Source organism: Bremia lactucae (genome assembly GCF_004359215.1).
Source record: "Bremia lactucae strain SF5 chromosome Unknown BlacSF5_NotPlaced_8_SHOA01000002.1_90902bp, whole genome shotgun sequence".
Lineage (NCBI taxonomy): Eukaryota > Oomycota > Peronosporomycetes > Peronosporales > Peronosporaceae > Bremia > Bremia lactucae.
Genome location: NW_027152020.1, coordinates 47,987 through 70,430, shown reverse-complemented (window position 1 = coordinate 70,430; position 22,444 = coordinate 47,987). Strand labels below are relative to the sequence as shown.

At 46.4% G+C, this 22,444-nt stretch overlaps 5 protein-coding genes across 5 annotated transcripts; 2 read left to right on the top strand and 3 right to left on the bottom strand.

Annotated features, from left to right (window-relative positions):
* Positions 1–2,107: 2,107 nt before the first annotated feature.
* On the top strand, positions 2,108–2,560 carry CCR75_003307 (uncharacterized protein; the record flags this gene model as incomplete). The annotated part of the gene is made up of 1 exon (XM_067961404.1): positions 2,108–2,560. The coding sequence occupies one exon, from the start codon at positions 2,108–2,110 to the stop codon at positions 2,558–2,560; it is 453 nt and encodes a 150-aa protein (XP_067823516.1).
* A 465-nt stretch (positions 2,561–3,025) lies between these two features.
* Positions 3,026–3,295, bottom strand: CCR75_003306 (uncharacterized protein; the record flags this gene model as incomplete). The annotated part of the gene is made up of 1 exon (XM_067961403.1): positions 3,026–3,295. One exon carries the CDS (start codon positions 3,293–3,295, stop codon positions 3,026–3,028), a length of 270 nt encoding a protein of 89 aa, XP_067823517.1.
* A 1,743-nt stretch (positions 3,296–5,038) lies between these two features.
* Positions 5,039–5,536, bottom strand: CCR75_003305 (uncharacterized protein; the record flags this gene model as incomplete). The annotated part of the gene is made up of 1 exon (XM_067961402.1): positions 5,039–5,536. The coding sequence occupies one exon, from the start codon at positions 5,534–5,536 to the stop codon at positions 5,039–5,041; it is 498 nt and encodes a 165-aa protein (XP_067823299.1).
* A 529-nt stretch (positions 5,537–6,065) lies between these two features.
* Positions 6,066–7,041, bottom strand: CCR75_003304 (uncharacterized protein). The gene is made up of 4 exons (XM_067961401.1): positions 6,698–7,041; positions 6,552–6,628; positions 6,376–6,486; positions 6,066–6,310 (listed from the first exon to the last, which is right to left on the bottom strand). Exons 1-4 carry the CDS (start codon positions 7,024–7,026, stop codon positions 6,141–6,143), a joined length of 687 nt encoding a protein of 228 aa, XP_067823515.1. The 5' UTR covers positions 7,027–7,041; the 3' UTR covers positions 6,066–6,140.
* Positions 7,042–7,108: 67 nt separating this feature from the next.
* On the top strand, positions 7,109–9,677 carry CCR75_003303 (uncharacterized protein; the record flags this gene model as incomplete). The annotated part of the gene is made up of 4 exons (XM_067961400.1): positions 7,109–7,165; positions 7,306–7,372; positions 7,444–7,888; positions 7,954–9,677. 4 exons carry the CDS (start codon positions 7,109–7,111, stop codon positions 9,059–9,061), a joined length of 1,677 nt encoding a protein of 558 aa, XP_067823472.1. The 3' UTR covers positions 9,062–9,677.
* Between the last annotated feature and the right edge of the window lie 12,767 nt (positions 9,678–22,444).

Genomic DNA, 22,444 nt, shown 5'->3' with positions numbered 1-22,444 from the left:
AAATGACTGATGAAGATCAACGGCAAAGATGCCTACTGCCCAGTAGGTGACGACGAAACATTTAAGGTGGACATCTAAGAAGTTTCAGCTGCAACGGCAAAGTGGCACGCTGCGTAGTATAAACGTTTTGCTGCATATCAAAGGATTTGAGTGTACGAGACGACAGGTACCTCTTGGAAGTTTCTTTCGATTATCTTCAAGGTCCTGTTACGACACTTCGCAGATCAATCTAAAACCATTGTTAAAGGCACCCTTTGTTCGAACGAAAACGAATTCCGCTTCCAGCGGCTGGTCTGGTCTGCTTTAAAGCGGAAATCCCATAACAGTTCATTTGCGGTAATAACCTTACACTTATTTTTTAATATTGCCTTGTCTACATGGCCCTAATAGTTACATATTTTGTCAGTTCCGTGCGGAGCCGGCGTTTCCGACAAAATGCGATGGTAATAGACACAAAGCTATGAAATTTTTAAATTCTACCCTAGCGTTGCATGCAGAGCTAAGCCTTAGGCGAAAGCAAATCTAAATGTGGATGCTTTCCGCTGGTAGCGCACGGTGTTGTGCGTCGTAACTGTTAGCTTATCACTTAAATACCGCGTTCAAAACGTTTTTTCTAGTGTATGACTTATAATTGCTAAATGTATCTATTAAGAGCGAGAACCAATTGGCGTCGGAACCTTTTTAAGAGCCATTTCAGTCGCAAATATAGCGGTCATCATTATCTCTAGGATCGGAATTCTGCCCGATCAGACCACTCGGAGCGATTTGCCATGAGACTGAGGCACGCCACCGCCGCGCAGTGTCCACGGTCTGCCTTCGGCGATACGTTTTTGAAAATCTTGTCACCTTTCACTTGAACAGAATTGCGGACAATGTATCAAGTCCACGCCGGACTGCTTTGAGCAGACCGGCGGCATTCATTTTCTGTATCTGTGGCCTCGGATGAAGACGAGTGATTGGAAGCACGTGGCAGCCTTCTAAGAAAATACCATAATTCAGTAGTAGCAAAATTGCGAAGGTCTACTGTCGATATCTATAAATTTGCACCTAGCGTATCAGCAATTTTGCTTACGATTAGCCTTTAGGAGAGTATCGTGTAATGATAAGCAGAAAAAAGCGATGGAGAGTTTTTTCCTCCAAAGCGGTCCTACACTTGTACAAAGTTTGCATAAATTGGTACAAAGCCCTCACCTCCGCAACAGAATGATATAATACCGTTCGAATGCTTGCCTTCTTTATAAGACACGCGCGTAAACGTGTGTGAAGCGGGATTAACACTGTATTTGTGAAGAAACGCGCGTAATCGTGCGTGGAGCACGCTATTAAGTACGAAAGCCTATATTTCTTACTCAACGTCAACGGCGACAACAATAGTAAAGCGCTCGTAGCGTTTCTTATATAGCTTTCTACAAATGCGAGGTCTCAAGGCCATTGCCCAGAAACGCCTAACTTTCCCATGCCGTTTTCAAACTGGGGCATGGGCATTTCACTTTAGAAGTCACAATTGACTGATGCAATGTCCGGGGCGTGGCCTTAAATAGCAGAGATGGAATTCAAAAGCAACAGCGTGTGGCACTATTGGCCATCAGTAAGAAGAAATCAGTAAGTTAAGACAGATAGCAAGAGCAATATCGCATTTGAAGGTGACACAATTTATTAAACATATTGCGCTGTTACCGCGGCTACATACATTCACACGTTGCATTACCGGCAAAGCAGCCGCGCGGGTGATAATCAATATGCCGATTGTTACTTATTCTACACCCTAGTCTCTTTGTACAGGCAGCGTGACAAATATTGTCCTAAATATATTTTTGCCGTGGCCTAAATCTACCAAAGTTTGCCTTGTTTGATACTCAGTAGAAGGGAATCAATATGGCGTGGCCCACTCCACGACACCTGCAAGCCTCAGCCCAGCCCAGCGCCGGGCCAGTACCATTCGCCATCTTGCTGGCCACGCCACACTTAGACCACACAGCCTTTGTACTGCTCTGATTCGTGCACTGCTGCGAGTTCAGACAAGAGAGCTACATCGTATCAAGTGGAGTAGCAGTTCTAGTCACAACGTGGTCGACACCAAAATTGTCAGGGACCGACCCGAGCAGTCATGGAAATTGCTAAGAATGTCCGCGACTTCCTCGTCGGCATGAAAGAAACGCTTTCCCCTGAGGAAGATCAGCTGCTTTCGAGCTTACAGACTCTCCATGAGCAATACCTGAATATCATGGATGACTTTTCGACGCAAGTGTCGGAACAAGCATTGAGTATGAGCCCGGAAGCGCGCGTCGTGGCGCATCAACTACGCCTGAAAATCTACCAAGATTGGCGGGCAAAGCTCATGGAGCGTGTGTTTGACAATTCCAAGGGCATTGCCTCGGCCGAAGACGCCGAGACGCATGAGCCTGGGTGCGACTGCTGTTTTTGCGAACTGACGCTGCGCTTAAGCAGCTACGAGACCGTGACGGCAGACTACATTCAAGTGAGTACCCGGGACCGAAACCCGGAGAACGACGCCGGAGAAGACACCGACTTTCAGCTGCCGGATTTTCTGACCGCGTAGTCGCGCGCGGTCCGCCACGCAAGCTAGTTAGGGATTTCTTGGCAGCAGTGCGTCGAGAAGACCCAGATCTCGTGTAGAACGATAAGAAGAACTGCATCGCGAGATGGGACCGCCCCCGTGTGTAGGGGAGGCTGCCGAGCAGTACATTACGTATAACTACTATAACAAGAGGAGGCGCTTGTGCAGGGTCACGATAGTGGAAGTCGTGGCCGCTTTGTGCGAGCAAATGGGGGTGTTTGTGAAACAATAGAGTGCTCTGACTGTGTCGTCGCCGTCACAGGAAGCGCGTGCATTACAGTTGGTAGTGGTTAATTCATCCCCCCGCCTCAGTGCGTAGGATTTTTATAAGCAAGTTTATAAGTACAAATGGCTCGTTCCAATCGTTCGCTAGTGATCGTAGCGCAGATTGAAAGAGAAGGATTGCGACCAGAAGTTGTACCTTCGCGTCACGCGCGTTCCCCTCGGTCACGTGCGTCGGGGCACGAGGGAAGGAGCCGACCGACGGAGACAGAAGCGTTCGCGCGCGTGCAGATAACCTGCCAAGAATTTGTGAAATGCATACAATTGCTTTATACGTGATGACTTGTCTTTAGCAAAGCCCAAATGTATCACTTTTGCGTCCAACGCAAGCCGACCCGGAAACGATTGCGACACGGTGCTACGTTGGCGCTTTGTCGAGTATTGAATCCCCGAGAGCTCTTGCCAGGTGTGCTGGCTTATGCAGGAAGCGCGCATTATTGCAAGAGACCGGCGGCGGGGTCGGGGTCACATGTGCAACGCCAGTCACGCCAGCTCCGATGCCATATCGTGAGCAGAAAATGTGATTTCAAGTTTGTACTGTATGGTTCGAGATAGGATTAAAAAGAAGGAATGTAGGGCCACTCTCTTTATTCTTCGCTTTATTGACATGCGACATCAGCATGTGGGTACTTATGTCATTGCTTACTACTAAAAGCAAACGAGACTTCTAGCTCAGCAACATACGTGCGAGCATGATTTATAGAGCCTGACGGAAATGCAACAATCGACAATTACATGCGCTTGATGGTGAGTCTAAAGGTCCGGCTCGTCTCGTGCAGCCTTGATGAGAACGAACTGCTTGGCTAGAAGTGGCCAACCAGCGAGCTGCTCCTGCAACGTCGGCGGTGAATTGGCTCATGAGGTACTGGCGACCGCAGCTGAGGTCAGCCCGAGATGACATCAAGGATGAGAGTGAATCTCCAGAGCATTGAGTGCGGTCTGCTGCTAGACGTTATTCGTGGTCGACATTATGTGCATCGAAGCTGAGCCAGAAGAAGTCACTGTGACATGCATGCGCCTTATCATATACTTTGCTAAGAGTACTATTATAGGGACCTTTTGATTGCCCAAGCGTGTGTGAAGATTGAGGCAACCGCAACTCTCTGACGCACAGCACCACTTTATTATTGTCCTTCTGAAATCGAACTGTTTCATAAAAAGCTCATTCTTGCAAACGGGCAAGATCGGTATCAGGTTCCAACCCTGGAGTATGCGGACACAAAAAAAAAACGTTTTACTTGGTTGGAGAACTTCATCGAAATTCAGAAAGCTTTCCTGTGACGGTGGACACAGTTTGAGAACAATCTAGAAGGAAAGCGATCGTAGAAGTTGGGAGGCAGACACTTGGGTTGGTAATACTAGAGACCGACAACATAAACTTCTATATTCGTTAACGTCGTGCGTGCGGTTTGCGTCAACTGCTTCTTACGGTACCCAGACCTTCCCCGCCCAGACAGATGCGTCTTATTCAGCGCGGGAACGGCCACTGTAACTTGACGAACACGAAGGTATTAACTATTGCCCAGTGCTTTTGACCATCCTGTGCTGTGCAATCCCTGGACCGCCGTAGTTGAATCACCCGGCTTGCGATTATAAATTCTTTTTCGACTGCTATAAGCTGCGCCTTTCTCGACGCGGTCTTGAATCGAAAAGAGGAGTTATCTTACGTTTTCAGGAAGCGCGAAAACAGGGCAAAGTATGATTTTAAATGAGATCAAATGGCACCAAGGCCTCGTCCCCCCGCAGTCCCTCTGTGTAAGAAAAACCGGCTGTTGATGTATCTTATGTGACTTCGTCGTAGGAAATAGCGACGATAATTTAAAGGCAAATCAATCTTAAATCTCTTCTCAATTCACTACATTACTGCCGTGAATTGAATTATGGACTAAAACGCTGTCAAATGACTCAATCTAAAAAGGATTGGGGATGCTGAGAAGGAGCGCTGTGGTAAGGGAATCGTCTAATGTACTTGACTGGATTTCTATAATAAGACTAATATATTCCTTTTTTACAAGTAAGTTAATGCTATGCTTGCGATTGCTATATACTTCTTTGCTTTTCCCTGTCATTATCATTCTTCACATATCCATAAATGCAGGGCTTTTCTAGGAACAATGCTAAAGGAAAAGAGACGGCTTGGCGGAGCTTCACTTTACTCTGCGTGTCACTCTTGCTCTTTTACTTGAACATTTTCTTCATCTTCTTGCCCATCTTTTTGAAATTTTTGCCCTTGTGGCCTTTATACTTGTGACCTTTAAACTTAAGGCCCTTGTGCTTTCCATGCTTGAGCTTTCCGTGCTTCATCATGCCACCAGCCATCATGATACCTGGCTGCGCCACGTAGGCGGGCTGAGCATATGCGAATCCGGGTTGCGGTGCATGCAGGCCGCGGGCGGGATACCCAGGTTGAGCACCGTAAGGAGCAGGTTGCGGCGGGTATTGCTGCGATGGGAACTGCTGTGGAGGGTAACCCTGCTGCGGAGGATAGCCTTGCTGCGGTGGGTATCCCTGTTGCGGTGGATACCCCTGTTGAGGTGGGTACTGCTGCGGCGGGTATCCCTGTTGTGGTGGATATGCCTGTTGAGGTGGGTACTGCTGCGGCGGGTAACCTTGCTGAGGGGGATGGCCTGGTTGCTGGGGGTATCCATTAGGGGGCTGGCCTCCTCCGGGATACATCTTGGCAGTGGGTGGTGTCTTTTCGTGAATTCCCGACTGACGTCAGGTTTATTCACAATGCAAAATTAAGTTGAGAAGTCGACATTAAAGAAAAAGCTTATTATAGAAACAAATCCTATTATTAAAAAAGAGGATTAATTTATGATTACAAAAACAACTTGTAGTACAAATTACAAATGCTAGTTGATTTTAAAAAGAATAAATAAACGAAGTATAACAGGCATCGCCGGGACCTAGTACTGACAGTCTGTAATCAAAGTGTATACGCCTCCTCGAAGCACTAATTAATTTCACTTCGAAGAACGTCAAAAGAAGACAAAATGCTTTTCTGCGATTACTAAGTAGGAAAGGGAGACTCGGATCCACCACTTCAATTACGACAAAAACAAAAACATAGCTTTAATTATTTATAACAAATCTTCATATTTGCAAACGGTTATTCAAAGTTTAACATTGCCTTATTCTCCGTGCATAGTGCCATGTGCCAGGTAGAAGCAAGCTCAGTTTACAAATAATCGTTAACAATAAATATGAAAATTTAAGGGAAAATCCATTAAAGCAAGCATTAAAACTGTTACCCAACTATTGTTGAGACTCCGAATAGTCAAGGCAATTTAAGTAGCGTGTTTTGTTCTAGATGCAGCACCGCCTTGGAAAGTGTGTTTAATCGGTCCAGATCCAAGATTCTTGATGAAGTACGACATACGGAATGTATAGGCTTCGGAGAAATCATTTGATTAGTAGCCGAGACATCCCAACCCAGCGACGAGCAGTCTACACCAGCCACGGACAGCCAGCGAGTCAGATTTTACTTGGTCAAGGTGTACTACAATACTTACAATGTGCCGCGTCTTCATGTCGTGCAAAGCCTAATGCTATTGACGCATCACTAATTGCAATTGTTGTATACGCTCGACTAAGTAACTCAGTAGCATCTTCCCGTGTCGAAGCTGCAAAGCAATGCCCAATTCAGTTCAGATAGGTGCAGTTGTCAATTAAGCAATTGTACACGCACTTTTAAGCGCCTTTACGAGTCCGTCTAGTGTCAAGGACCAGTCATAGTCCATTGCCGCGTAGGCTTGAGCTAAGTTTCTGATGCAAAAAGCTAAACGGGTCAATGTCCTTTTACTTCATACCACATACGGATCTTTCACAGCTCACCGCTCCCATAACGCTTTGCCAACTTCCCAGATGTTGCGCAGCTCCTCAGAAGCTTGCTTAATTTCGTTTGGAATGCGTTTCCACAGAAAGCGCGCGTCGTTAAGATTCTTAGACAGCAATACTACCAGCAGGTAGGTCGCGTACAAGCCAGGGGTGAGTGCTGCGGGCCGCGGAGAAGTCGTGGAGGCCGCTATCACGAGCTCTAGCTCTTCAAAGACGCTTTTAAGCTTCAATATGGTCTTTTGTGCTATTTCACGGTTGCCAGTGGTGGCGTAAGCCGCCAGAAGCCCATCGCGCTGCGTCTCCAACGTCATTACCAAGTTGTCCATCGTCGATGATGTTGGTTTTCGCAAATTCTAGATCTGACTATTCGTGTACTCTACACAGCAAGATTCTAACATATTAAGAAACATGGCGTCGAGCGATCAATTTTTGACCAAGAAGTACGCGAAATGGAACAACTTCCAGGTTCGTAGCGGTATTTATTCATCCTCCAACATTCATCGGTGTGGCCATTGTCATCTCCTGGAAGGCTACTTATCTTTCATGCTAATATCTCGGTTTTTCTTTCGCTACCGTTCTTGAAACTACCAAATAATTTCTGACAGGATGATTCCGATTCCGATAATGAAGAAGTTCCCCGTGTGCCAACTCAATTCGATGTGGAAGGAGATGGTGCGAATTATTTTTATTCATCGCTACAAGTGTTGTTACGTAGTCGATTGAGTTTGTTTACTGCCATGTAGCCGACATTGTAATCAGCACAGAGATGCTACTTTCGTCTCAGCAGGTGGAGCGCTACCGTAAGCTGGAGAAAAAAAAGCTCGAGGTCTGGCAAGTTGTTGTGCGCCAGCTTCGCGTATGGTCAGCATCGAGCGTTGGCGCTGCGGAAGGACGCGCTGCAGTGCCTTGCCGACCATACTGCATTCTGGTGAACAACTTGTACCCACTTGGTCAAGTTGTGTCCAAAAAGATTTGTGAACCGCCTGAAATCTATCCATCCCCTCAAACGATACTAGAATTGACGCTGCAATCAATGCTGGATCCACCTAAGAACACGCCTCAGCATCGTCCTGATAAAATCGTTTTCCCGGACCGGACTTATGTAGGACATTTACGCAAAAGCTTCTCAGCTCTAGGAATCGAGTGCTCGTACTTATCCGAGTCGGAAGGCATTGATTCTTATATCCAGTGCGTTGTTCACGTGGCTACTTGTCAGATAAAAAACTAATATGCTATGATATCTATGCACTTAGGGAGTTGTCGCAACATCTGATTCGCAAGGATCTTGCGTCTGTGGCTGAGGTAAGCGAGCGTGCTGGATTAATCTCAGGTGCTGGTGTCACGATCAGTGCTCTGGCCGCGTTCTATGCTGCTTGCGAGCAGTATGCCAAGCTAGAGCCGTGGAACCACCTTGCTGAGCGTCAAGCCATTCAAGTAGATGCTGTGGGGGAGGACGAACTACGATTGGATGCTCGTCACCATGTGGGTCGTGGCTCAATTTTCACATCTGTGATCAGCACCCGCACAGGCAACGGACCGAATGATGACACGAGCGACCATATTCGCGGACTGGCGCTATTCTACACGCGTGCCGATCTCGAACGCCGAGTACTGCCACCAGGAGAACAATTGGCGCTAATGGAGAACCCTGAGCTACGTCGATGTGCCAAGTGCGACAAGCGCGCGAATTCTGGTAAAGAATTAAGGCGCTGTACACGCTGCCAGTGCACATTCTACTGCGACGCTCAGTGTCAACGTGATCATTGGAAAGACCATAAGGTCAGCTGCACACCGCCTGGCAATGCTTCGAACGGCCCTGGCGAGCACAAAATTGTTTGGGGCGCCAAAGAAATGTCGATATTGTATGGTCTTCACACCTCCGTGCCTTTTGACGACCTTGACATCATCACTAAGCACGCGCTGCCAATTGCCAAGGTCAAAGGTGAGACTTTGTACCCATCGGCCGTGGTGTTTCGCAAAGGTATTCCCAGTGTTCCGGATGTATCGGAATTAGCGTGGTTAGTACGGGCATTGAATGCCCAAATTGAACTTGTTGGGAAGCAGCCACTATTTATGCAAAACACAATGGAAGAGCTGGTGGGTTTGGGCGATCCGAACCGCGAACCGCGTAAATTGGAACTCAAGTGCCAAACGCTTGGGTTCGATGACCACCTTGCGATTCGAAATAGCACAGTGCTGACCATGCAAGACGTCGAAAGATTGCGCAAAGTGATCACGACGCAGCAACTTCAAGTTGAAGAAAAAGCGAAAGAGTTAAATGAAGAGCGCAAAGAAGGTAGATCTGAAAGCGACGAGGACGGAAAAGACCAAGAGAACGAAAAAGGGTGTATTGCTATGTGACAACAGTCTTATCACTGAAATACATTATATTAGTTTTATACGAACATTCTTTCATGTGTTTCACATCAGTAAAATACCACTGGTATTGGCGGTGGTCAACCAGAAACTGAGTGGTGCTCACAGGAGATCGACTCATGTTGTTGCGACTGCACACAATGTTTGTGTGTGAGGAACATCTTTCGTCAAAAGGCTACAGATGACCCGGGGCGAAATATTGCATGACTGTCGTCCATGACGTCGGTAACTGGCACGAAGGTAAGAATGGGATGCCTCACAATTACGGAATAATTGTGAGGCTTCCCATATTTGAATACATTAAATGTATTCAAATAAGAATTTTCGGAGTGTAGACCCAAGATAATGACCAGGTATTTTATGGAATCTCACTGATCGAATACTACTCACTACTAGATCGCAAATCAAGGGCAGATTTTGTGGGAAGCAGTCGAGATTAGTAAACAGCTCGTAATGACGCCAAGTCCACAAGTAATACACGCAGCAGCAATAATACGAAAGCATGAGCAAGTGTTGAAATTAGCATGCATTGTGACGGGGTGTCCCGTTACAAAAGTAATATTTCCTATAAGAAGAAATAAATAAAGAATTATCTTATTGATTTTGACTAAAATAATTCCAAGATTTCCAAATTGAATTTTTTTGATGCAATAAGACATTTAGCTGTATTGATTGGTTGATTTAAGTCTAAATCAGTCCCGCCAATCGTTATAAGACACGAGTGTACGGTGCGCAAGGAGGTGCCATAATTAGTTAGTTATTAATATAGTAGATAGAAGATCGTTACGTAAGAAACTAAATATATTCATACAGTTTTACTTTTCCTAATTCTAATCCTTTTAATTACCTTTGGTAGCTAAAGCCCCTTAGCTACTTAAAAACCTTCCTCTGAACCCTTGAGTACGTGAAGTTTGGAGGCACCTATACTTCACTGGAACCAGTGTAAGGTCAGCTAGTTCTTACCAGTACTACTGAAAAGGTGCCCCATTACAACTGGTTCAGCGACCTACACCCGTTCCATCCAACATGGACCATGGATGAAGAAGGAGGGAGCTCCCAGCCCCTCAAGAAGGTTATCACGCCACGGTTAAAGAGTTTTTGATCTTAATAAACCTTGAATGGAGAGCGATTAAACGATCCAGTTCGGTCGTAGGCGAGCCAGCCGTTGGCGCCATGCCGTTCACTTTGAACTCAAATGAACAACATGCGGACATAGAGGAGTTCATTCAACACGAGCTTGACGGGGCCCAAAAAAAGCTTTGCTTCACCAGCAAGGCTCTCAACACGAGGAGGTGTTGACAGAACAGGGTGCTCAACAGTTATAATTTGAAACAGCAGCACTAACACTATGCTGGCGGGCCGACGCTTCCGCGTCACCCGAAAGCTTAAATATAGAAATCTCTTAGTTTAAGGCAGTCGAAGTCGACTCTTTTTTAAGATGGTTTGTCAAATTAGACGATGCCATTGAAGCTGCCGTATCAGTGTGATGTGACCAAAGTGAAATTTGGCATGTCCAACATAGCCGGACGTGCTATACCCGAACCTTGGGGCTCAGGCTTCACGGGTTATTAGTTTTTGGGTTGTATGAGGTCTTTAAGATACGGTTCAGACAAACATTTGAGCCGCCAGGTGCCGAATTCAGGGCTCGAGCCGAGCTTCTGGAATGAAGCAGGGCAAGCGTGACATTCACGCTTATGCCCGAAATACACGATACTTGGTCAGTCGTATCGTTAGTCATCCAATTGATGAACAAACACAATTATATGAGTTTATTAAAGGTCTCGCAGTTGAATCTGTTAATACTCACCTGTTCCGGCTCGAATTAGAGACGCTTGACCAAGCGATCTCTGTAGCGGTACAGGAGGACTTCAGCCTGAAACAACTTTGTCCACTCGGGTACATATCTTCCACCGAGACGACAAGAAAACGGAGGCCCAGAATCAATGGACCTCTTGTATGAAGCGAGCGAGAAACCTCGCTGTTTCATTTACAAACGATTACAAAAATGTATTAGCTGTCAAAAGAAAAGCCACTATGCCTATGAGTGTAGTAGTAATGCCCCTGCGACATTCAACAGATGTGGAACCAATCTGTTAAGACCGGTGCGGGATTTCGCATTGAGGACGCCTTCGTTCATAGCAGAGCCATGAGTGGTAAGTCGGACATTGAAGTACATCGTTCCCACGTCCGAAAGGTTCTAAGTTGAAAATGTCATTTTGTTATCATCCTGAAACAGAGGGTCAGACAGAACGTGCAAATCGTATCCTCGAAGAGATACTTTGCGGATACGTCAATTCTTTAACGCGCTGGAGCGAGTTCTTGCTGATGGTAAAATTTGCCGTCAACAATTAAGTACATGCCTCTTTACAAGCATACATCGTTTAACGTGAACGACTTATGTTATCCACGTATAACCATTTTGTTTGAGAGTGGCTTTTGTGTAAGGGGAGGAGGGACTCGCTCGAGCAAATACTTTTTATCTCTAGCTAATCACGTATAGACCAGACCGTACGGTCAATCCGAAGGATACCAATGTTAATTTTATTATCACGGAAGTTGACAAACTCAATGCTATAACTGACTTTTATAACGATGCTGAAAGACTCACGAACAAAAACAATAATATTAGTGAGAGAAATAGTGCTCTCTATGAAAAGAAGATTGACATCTCCGCAGTGCGAACCGGTCGCACTGAAAACAAAAATAGAATCGAGTCAGCAGGTCATTTCCTGCTGGCTAGAGAGCAGTTGTCCGTTTCCTACAGGATTCCGTGTCTAATGCGGTGGACCGACAGAAACGACCCTCTGAGAAAAATGGAGAGCAAACATTTTTTCATTTAATATTAACGATTTAATCCTACTGTCTAAACAAGACCTACCAGAACATGTAGTGACCAATGTGGGTAGTAATACATTACTGCCCAGGTATATCGTCCCGTTTCGTGTACTGCACCGCCAAGGCGTCTCCATCCGTACCATCAGTACGAGGCTTCTTCCTTTCCCGAACCACCCCGGAACGGTCGACGCCAAAGCCTGGTAGTCCCAGGCTAAATAGAGTCTGATAGCTTTGAGACAGAGGCTGATTGTCATGAACCAGACGATCCATTCTTATCTCCAAGGAAGAGATCTTCTGACGAGCTGTCACCAGCTCATTTCAGAGGACTGATGTGACTTATCGTTCACCAGTCGATCAGCCGCAACCTGCACACAATTTGGTCGCGAGAAACATTATCGACCGTCACCGCTAACTCGCGGCGATGGAATCGCTCGAGATCAATCTTCTCCCTCAAATAGTGAAATACGTTGTTAGTTCGGGTCCGTCAAACGAGGCGAACCAAAATTTTCCTCCCCCCTCCACAATCATTAACGGTTTCGAGTGGTAAGAAGCATTTTTCTTGCTGAACGCCTCTCAAACCACCGTGAGTAAAAGGTGGCTCGAACGCATTATCTTGTTCATTGGCGAGGGCATCCACCCCCACACGATAATTGGAAACCTCGTTCCCAACTGATGATGGACGTTCCGGGTCTCGTTCGACAAGACCCATCCTGGTAGAAAGAGGGTCCATCAGTGAACAAGCGTTTCTCGCGCTCGTAAAAGGATTGAAGCTTTTCGATTTCTACGCGCATCTTACAAGAGATGAGCATCCTCCAATGAGGATCTTTCTAACGGAGTATGCTTCCTTTGGGGCATGACCTCCGCCCTAAAACAGCATGGACATGTCCCTCCACGAGAGGCAAGGCATCCCTGCCTCTCTCGATAAACGGTGCAGCTTGTAGCGTGCACTGACTATTGTCCGTTTTTTGAACCGTTAACTAAAAATTTGAGTTTTTCAAACCAGGCCTCGCGGTCTATGCTTTGCACATTCTGTACAAATGCTTCCCAAGCTTGGAACAGAGGAGTTACACCCTTTGCCCGCTTACATTTGTACCGCCGATGCTGGAACAAGGCATCGATGATTTTATTCTTTTTCCTCCTGACCAGGGTTGTGAGTCCTGGATGAGTCGAATTTGGACTATTATATCGATCGTTGGTCATACCGGACCAACGAGTTCGGTTGTCGTTAGAGAACAGCCAAGGCTTCTTTTCTGATTAACCCACAAAATCTGTCGTTCAGACCATCATACACAATGGATCCGACGCAGTAAAGCCTGAGCTTAAAGCTCCACCGACGGCACGTGAACGTGTCCAGTCGGTGTCATAGTTTGGCCGTATTGAACGCGGCTATGTGACTGGTGGCATACCACCGATGCCACCTCCATCCGAAGGGCCTTATTCCGATGGAACAAGTGCGTTGCTCCCTGATCGCGCTATAAAGACGCACATAATTTTCTGGCATCTATAGCTCGTGGAGGCTCAGAAGAAATCACTTCGCCGTGTTTCCCCTGTTGCGTTTCAATGAAATAAAATAAAATACCAATACGAAGCAGAATTGCTGCGCCGTTTTCAGCCACGCAACGATTTGGCAAAACAAAGGTCGCAGCAAATCAACTTCGCTCGGTTGCGTGTGAGAGAAATGATGGGCGACATTGTACCCCTGCATCTGCCCACCACGCTACTCCTGCTAGTCCAGTCGTACACAGCGGAGCGGCTCCAACGGGTGCTCTTTTTCATAGCCAGCCATCAGTCCCGGCACGTCGACGCGCAGGGCTCTGACCGGTTCCAAGAGTAAAAACTCTTCGGGTATCTACTCTACTGGACGAGGATCTGGAGCCTATGCTATTCAAAGCAGTAGGCAAGCAACCTTCCAAAATTATGGAGCTACATTTTTCTATTAACAAGCGATAATTCCTAGCAGCACACACTAACGCAGGCAGCGCCCGATAGGAGTGGCGATTTCGCCTACCTACTCGCGGTAACCTATCCTGCTTCCTTCAGGCGCAGCGCGCTGCTGAATGACGCTCGACTTACGGTCGAGAAATTATCGGTCTCCTCAGACGGATGGGAATATGCGATCTCTTGTGAATCAACTACCGTTTCAGACGGCCCACATAAAAGATAGGGGAAGTTTTCTTATACGACGGGAGTTTGAGTCTATAATTTAGGTCTCCATTCTCCTCGAGCACCGTAAACGGCCCGATGAATCGCGGCAGTAATTTCGTAGTACCTCCAGATAGTACAGAAACTGCATTTTTAGGTAGGATAGAAGTACATATAGTACTTTTGCTTCTACTCTAAAGCGTTCATTGTTTTTGCGACCATCTTGGTCCGCATATATTTTTGCTTGTCCTGTGCGCTTGCCATCGCGTCACAGACATTACTGTGATGGCTAATCGCTCGTCCACAATACGTTGAGCTTCGCTCACGTTTTAAGCATTGAACTCGACTATGACACCGCCGAGAGGTCGGTCATAGGACGTAGTTGTTAATAACGAGAAGTTGCTACTGTTTAAGAGCACAGTCATTTCTTACCGTGACTCCATACTGACACTCATAGGTGTCGTGACCACTGCAAAATTGGCAGGGTCGCTAGGGCAAGTTTCCATCGTTGACATGATAGGCAATTGTTTGCTTATTTTTTTGGGAGTCGCTTCCGTGCGCGATACATTCTCCAAGACCCGATTGGTTCGTTCCGTTTGGCCATCGCCTTGGGGGGTATTTGCGGTCGACATATAGAGCTTGTTACCTAGCAGCTCAAACACATTACGCCAAAAACCAGGCGTAAGACGTGAACCCGGTCCGATACTATGAACTTGGGTATCCCGTGTAGTCGGTATACGTGATCCAGGAATAAGAGAGCTGCCTCCTCGCCTGTGATCGATGTTTTACTTGGTGTTAAATGCACCATTTTGCTCAGTCTGCTTACAAAGACGACGAGCCCTGTCCGACCCTTGTGGTCAGGCGGCATGCCAAACATGAATCCAGACTGACCGACTTCCAACAATCCGTTGGGATCTGCAGTGGCTTCAAAAGCGCACTGCTGAACGGTGCAGGCTTTATGCGCTGACACTGTTCGCAAAAGCGAATATAGGTGGCCACCCATCGATATAGGTGCCCTCCAAAACTCTTCGGACACTCGTAAGAATGTCTTCTCACGGCCCAGATATCTACTAGATGGTGCATCGTGGAGCTCGTGAAGTATCTTCAACTTGAGATCTGTGTCATGAGGGACATAGATTCTTAAGGGATCAGAAGGTGACAGCTGATGCCATAACAGGCCATCGCTGCAGCTAAACCTACTTAGCTTAGACACCTTTCGTTCACCGAAGTGGTCTAACAGCAAGCGACAATGTTGTATGTCCGGATTGTAGCTCCCCTTATTTAGGAGGCCAATGAGCTCGTCAGTTAGTAGGCCTTCATGGCTGCCAACGTTAACGGCTTAACTTGTACCTTAGCTCACTTTCCTGGTGTTTGCCTCGAAGTCTGGCCTGTGCGATAACGCATCAGCCAAAACATTCGACTTATCCGGCTTGTATTCAATTTTGTAATCAAATTTAAAGAAGAATGTGAGCCATCTAGGCGATAGGTGTGGTGAGTTTATTGCGGTCCGCATGATGCGTGGTCCCTATAAACCTACGAAAAGGGAGCTGCAAACCGGGCACCTCTTTTCGCTACCTGAACACCCCCTGTAATGGGCTAAAGTTGCCCTATCTTACACAAAACCATTAAGTACACTTTGTGCACTTAACGGTATTGTTAATTACGTCATGTGAAGAGCTTAGACCTGTGGTACAATAGGGACCAACCCTTCGGTGGGTGATCCAATTAGGTGAATTCTTATTAAAGGGATAAAGGCTAGCGTCATCCAAAATGCAAGGTAGTACGCTCGCAATGTAGAGGTGCAAAAAGAAGTCTGTAAACTACTTCCTAGGAAACTGGTGCGCGCATGAAGCCGGATTACCGCTTTCGTTACGACACTTGTCCTAAGGTACTTAGTTCGTCGAGCGAGGTCGCTATGGCGCCCACCAACTACCTCACTGCTTGTGATAGAAGACGGTCAAACCTCTTCTCACTGTGCTTGAAGGTGTGTGTGAAATAAGTAAAACTTGACTGCTATAGAAGCGCCCCACCGACACTTGGTAACACTAGCAGACCTTCCCGCGACCCGTCTCTGAGCGTGTCAGTAAGGATGAGCCTCAATATCGATTGGGCTCATTTCCCACCCCCTTCGAATATCACGGGAGGTAGCAGAGCATTTGGCGGAGGGACTTGGCGAGCAAGCCCTGACCAGGCTCTAGGGCAGTCCTCCTGAGCAACATGTTGCTCAGTTGGAGCAGTTCGAGATATTTGTGCTCGGACAGCGAACGGCTTAGTCCGAGGCACACAGCCAAGCTGCGGCGGAGGCCGACACTAAGACTTAGGATGAGCTTAGGTGTGAGCAGGCTTGGACCGAGGCTCTTAACAGGATTGTTGAGATGCTTCCCGCCCGGCCGCATTAGCGAGGCCCATTCGTATGGACCCGCCCAAATTCGATGGAACTGCAGCGAACACGATTGTCCGCTGGCTGTTAGCCGTGGAGCAATGCGGTGTGGCGCAGCTTATCGAGGACGACACCCGGATGGTGTCGTACGACATGTTTTATTTGAGCGGTAAGGCTTCAGAGTGGGCTCACTCGAGCTTATGGTGGATGTATCACCCGCCGAATAATGAAGTAATGCTTCAGGAGCGCTTATTTGGAGCACGACAGGCGAAGCAATCCCTCCAAAAATATGTGCAGGAGCTGCGCTCGCATTTAATGGACTGCGGCACGGCCCATCGCGATAGGCCCTTCTTGTCAGAACGCCATCGACGATAGCTGAGGAAAAATTCTTCAACAGTACTTCGGCCACTGCTTGGTATAAGCCGTCTTTTAATAGGCTGGATGCCACATCTATGGAGATAGACAATGCAGACGTAACATGCTACAAGTATAGCAAGCGATGGCTTGCTGCTATGCCCGAGTCCCTGCTGGAGCTAAAACGCCTAGCAAGAGCGTTTACCCGAAGAGTGATGGCAAGAACCAGCGTGCAAGATGCGTAAGTTCTGCATCTGCATCGACCACCGAGGGTTCGGAAAATGCAGTAGCAAAAGTGCGTCATACGGGTCCTCGAAACACCTGAGCTGGGCTTCATCGTAGGTACACATGGTGTACGAAAAGACCCAGACAAGGTAAAATCGGTAAAGGAATGATTAATCCCACGACATGTTAAGGATTTCCACCAATTTTTAGGACTTGCGAACTACCTGCATAAGTACAGCAAGAATTATGCAGAGCGGACCAAGCCTTGCCTGACCTCCTTAGAAATGATGCAGAATAGATTTAATCAAAGGAAAAGGAGATACGATAACATTAAAGAAGCAATTGCTTGTAGAGGCATCGGTCTTGGCATCGCCAGACTCAGAAAATCCCTTAAGCGTCGTCTGCGATGCAAGTAATTTTGATATCGGCAGCGCGCGCATGCAGAAGGATGACGACGGCGTTGACCGTGTCATCTGTTATAAGTCCCAGCTTTTAAAAGACGCGGAACTATATTACCCCGTGCATGAATAAGAGCTACTTTCAATAAAGCATGCTCTGGTCAAGTTTCGGGTGCACCTATTCGGCAAGGAACCCATTTGTTTTTCGGATAATAAAGCCATTTTTAGTAAAACTTATTTCTACTATCATGCTCAAATTATTGCCTTGTATCATCGTAAGCAGCACGATATTGATCAAAAATTTTGTGAACCAATCTCAGCACTCGCGGCTCGCGCAAAAGACCGTGTAGACGCACGAAGATAACAAAACTTTCTGGATTTTCAAGGTCAATACCGCTGCAGTCAGACAGAAGCTCACTTTTTGTCTGCGCGTACAGCTCCTCGACGAGCAAGATATAATAATCACGAAGTCTAGCATTTGTCTTACATAGGTACAGAATCGATGCCAAAACGAAGCAAGTGCTGTTACGGGATGTCCCGCAACCTAAATATTTTACCTAAAAGAGGAATGAATAAAAAATTATATTCTATGAAAAAAAGTAAAGAAGTAAGAAACTATTATCTTTTTTAATTTTTACTTCATAGTTCTAATATAACCAACTTTGGTAACATTGACGCAATAAGACATCAGTTCTATTGATTGGTTAAGTTAGAATCAACTCCACCTATTGTCACAAGACACGATTGTGCGGTTCACAAGAAGGCGCCATCGATAGTTAGTTATTAACATAATAAAGTCAGTAGTAGAGAGAAGACCGTTGCGTAGAAACTTAATATATTGATACAGTTTTACTTTTTCTATATTCTAATTTTTTAGAGTTTACCAATAGTACCTTAGACTTCTTAGCTACAAAGAACCTTCCTCTGCACGTCGTGTACGTGAAGTAGTCGAGGCGCCCTGCCTAACTGTAATCAGTCTAGGTTGACTAGAACTGTTATCAGTACAAGTTAAGGGTGCATCGTTACACCTGGTAGCACTTGTAGTCCGTTGAACGGCCTGCGCTCGCTCCGTCCAACATGGACATGTTGGATGAAGAAAGAGGGAGCTATCAAGCCCCTCAAAAAGGCTATCACGCATAACGTGAAAGTTTCACCTATTTGAGTGAGCTTTAATGGAGAGCAATTAAACAATCCAGTTCGGTCGTAGGCGAGCAAGCCGTTGGCGCCATGCTGTTTACTCTGAACGCGGATGAACAACATGCGGACATAGACGAGTTCATTCAACACGAGCTTGACGGGGCCCAAAAATAGCTTTGTTTCACCAGCAAGGCTCTCAACACGAGGAGGTGTTGACAGAACAGGGTGCTCAACAGTTATAACTTGCAACAGCAGCACTAACACTATGCTGGCGGGCCGACGCTTCCGCGTCGACCCGAAAGATTAAATATAGAAATCTTTGAGTTTAAAAGCAATAGAAGGCAACTCCTTTTTAATATGGTTCGTCCAATTAGACGACGCCATTGAAGCTGGCCACATCAAAGATGATGCATCAAAAGTAAAATTTGGCATGTCCAACTTAGCCGAACGTGCCAAATCTTGGGCCTTGGAGCGGCCCAAAATCGTGCCGGCGCGAAAGGGCATCAGCGGCGCTTAAGCTTCACGACCCATTAATTTTTGGGTCGTATGACGTCTTGAAGGCCCGGCTCAGACAAACATTTGAGCCGCCACGTGCCGAAATCAGGGCTCGATCCGAGCTCCTGGATTTGAACCAGGGCAAGCGTGATCTGCACGCTTATGCCCAACATGCACGATATCTGGTCAGTGGTATCGTTACTCATCCAATCATGAACAAACCGAGGTGACTGTGTTTATTAAAGGTCTTGCAGACGGCCCTGTTAAGACCTGCCTGTTCCGGCTAGAATTAGAGTTGCTCGACCAAGCGATTTCTATAGTGATACAGAAGGACTTCAGTCTTAAACATGCCTTTGTCCACTGTAGTGCTTATTGTCCACCGAGACGACAAGAAAACGGTTGTCCAGAAGCCATGGTATTTAGAGAGAGAAACCTCGCTCTTCAAGTCACAAAAGATTACAAAAATGCAATCGTTGTCAAAAGACGGCTATTACGCCTATAAGTGTAGTGCCCCACGGCTAGTACCTAAAAACACTGAGCGACAAGACCGACCTATCGTAAGGAACAGCGGAGGACGCGGATACGACGCTGTTACGAAATCGCAATGGCGAGGCGAATCGTGAAAAAACGGTAGGGGCCAGTAAATACGGAGCGCCCTGCTATCACGCTACGTCAAAAGAATTTGCAGGCCTTTTGACGAAAGTTGCTCCTCACAAACAAACATTGTGTGTAACTGGCCGAGGGGATGAGGTTAACATCATCACCTTAGCATTAAAGTGGCAAATGAATTCCAAATAAAGTCCCTAGTCGATTGAGGGGCGTCAAAAATTTTTATTCGACGCCAATCGCTAGAAGATCGCAAACTCAAATTTGTTGAGCGCGATATCCCTCTAACACCTAGCAACAGGCGCATCTGTAACGGTTAAAAAACGTGAAGTTGGTATCCAATACACGTTAAAAAGCTAACAGCACGATGATGATATCATCGTATTAGATTTGGATGACAAATTTGATGTCATCCTTGGATTACCATGGCTCAGAAGTTACGAGCCATGCATAAATTGGCAGCATCAAGCCGTGACGATGCCTGTCTCTTGTTCATCAGATGGCCAATTGATGAACGTCTTGGAGCGTCCACAAGCGTGTGGATGTTCTACGAGTGAGTGCGATAGCCTCACTTGTGGGTCGGTCGTTAGCATGACTGCACAAGACCTTTGTGTGAATACTCAACACTTTGTGGAGTTAAATCCCGACGGCTGTGCAAAAAAACAGGCAGCGTCAAAGGTCCACCATTGTGACATGATCATAGTTACCGACGGCTGTGCCCCAAGCACAGGTAGCATCGAAGTTCGACCTCTCGAATAAGTTGAGTGGTACGAAACAAGGATGCTTGCTTGAATAGCAACATCCAAGAAAATATTAAACGACCGTCTATAAGAGACATTGCGAGTCCTAGATCGACTGGAGAGTCGACCGTAGAGGATCTTGTTGTGGCTGCAGAACCACAGCTAGAGGCAGTTGGGAAGGATACTCCGACCTGATAACAGGATCGAAATACTGTGTCATGAAGCAGTAGTCATTGCCCCGCGAACAAGTATTAGCGCTTGACAAATTCTTTGCCGATCCCTTGTCAGCGGGTCATGTGAGGGAGTCAACCTCCCAGAAAGCTCTCCGACCTTCTCTGTGCGTAAAGTAACAGGAGGGTGGCGGGTTGTGCATTCGTTCAATAAATTAAACGCTGCAATGGTACCGGCTCAAACGCCGATACCACGAAAAGACGTAATCATTAATAGTATGTCAAAGAGTACTGTCTACGCATGAATAGATCTGATGGATGAATTCTATCAGATCCTTATGCGTGAACAAGATATTATGTTCACAGTAGTAAGCACTTCAAGCGGCATGCTATGGGGGTGGCTAGTTATGCCACAGGGGCTTCGTAATGCCCCTGCAACATTCAACAGATGTGTAACCAATCTGTTGAGATCAGTGCGGAATTTTGGACCGAATTTTTTTGAAGACGTCTTCGTTCATAGCAGAGCCATAAACGCATAGTCGGATGTTGAAGTACATCCTAGCCACGTCCGAAAGGTTCTTACACTTATGCGTAAGCACAAGATCTGAAAAAGTGTATATTCGCTGGAAGCGAAATGCCACTTCTTGGGTGCATCGTGGGTAAACACGGTGTACGATCAGATCCAGAAAATATCAAGGCGATCACCGATTGGCCTGGGCTAGTCGATAAAAATGGACGTAGAAAGTTTCTTGGTTAAACGGCGTACCTGCACAAGTACTCACGCAATTATGCAGAAATGGCAGTAATTCATTCTTTTTTATTGAAGAAAATTTTAAAGTGGTCCTGGAACGCTGATTGTTAGTGTTCCTTCGAGAATATCAAGCAAAGCTTGATTAAATCGCCTATCCTGGCGATTGCTGACCAAAACCGACCTTTTCATGTGGTCTGTGGCGCCAGCGAATTTGCGATCGGCTGTGCGTTAATGCAATATGAGACAGACGGTGCAGAGCTAGTCGTCTGTTATCAATCGCGTCAGCTTCAACCAGCTAAACGCAACAGTGCATGACAAGGAACTCCTTGCCATGTATATGCACTGGCTAAGTTTAGGGCCTTTCTCTTGGTAGATAGACTGTTCTTGTCGTCATCCCCACTCATAATGATAGGCGTTTACGCATCATGTATGAGGGCCACGATGCGCTAATAATTGGTCATCGTGGACGTGAAAAGACCTATCTCACGATAAGTCGCGACTTCTCCTGGCCACGCCAGTGTGAGTTCGTCCGCAAGTACTTACGTGCTTGCGAAATTCGTCAACGGGTGAAGCCCATTGCTTCATCCTGTGCTCTGTTACAATCTCTGCCTGTTCCAGCAGAGTGTTGGCAGCCCGTGACTATGTACTTCGTCTTCAAATTTCACGGACGATCGCAAAAAAAATAACACTCTTGTGTTTGTTGATATTTGTAGCAATATGGTAAATGTTATTGCAGTCCCAAAGTCAATTACAGCCAAACGCTGTACTCCTGTCTTTGTTGACACATAATTTCGACTCCATGGGTATTCCCGCGAGCTGGTCTTTGATCGAGACCCCAGATTCGCGTCAGAATTTTGGCAATCTGTGTTCAAATCACTTGGAACACAGTTAAAATGTCAACTTCTGACCATCCTAAAAAATATGGTCAGACAGAACGTACGAATTGTATCCTCGAAGAGATACTTCGCGGATACGTCCACTCTTTTAAGAGTTGAAGTGTGTTTCTTACCGATGGTGTAATTTGCCATCAACATCTCAGTGTATGCTTCTATATAGCATACACCGTTTTTCGTGAACCACGTATACTCACCTTCTTTATGAGTAGGTGTGTCGCCAGCATGGCGGTGTAGTACAG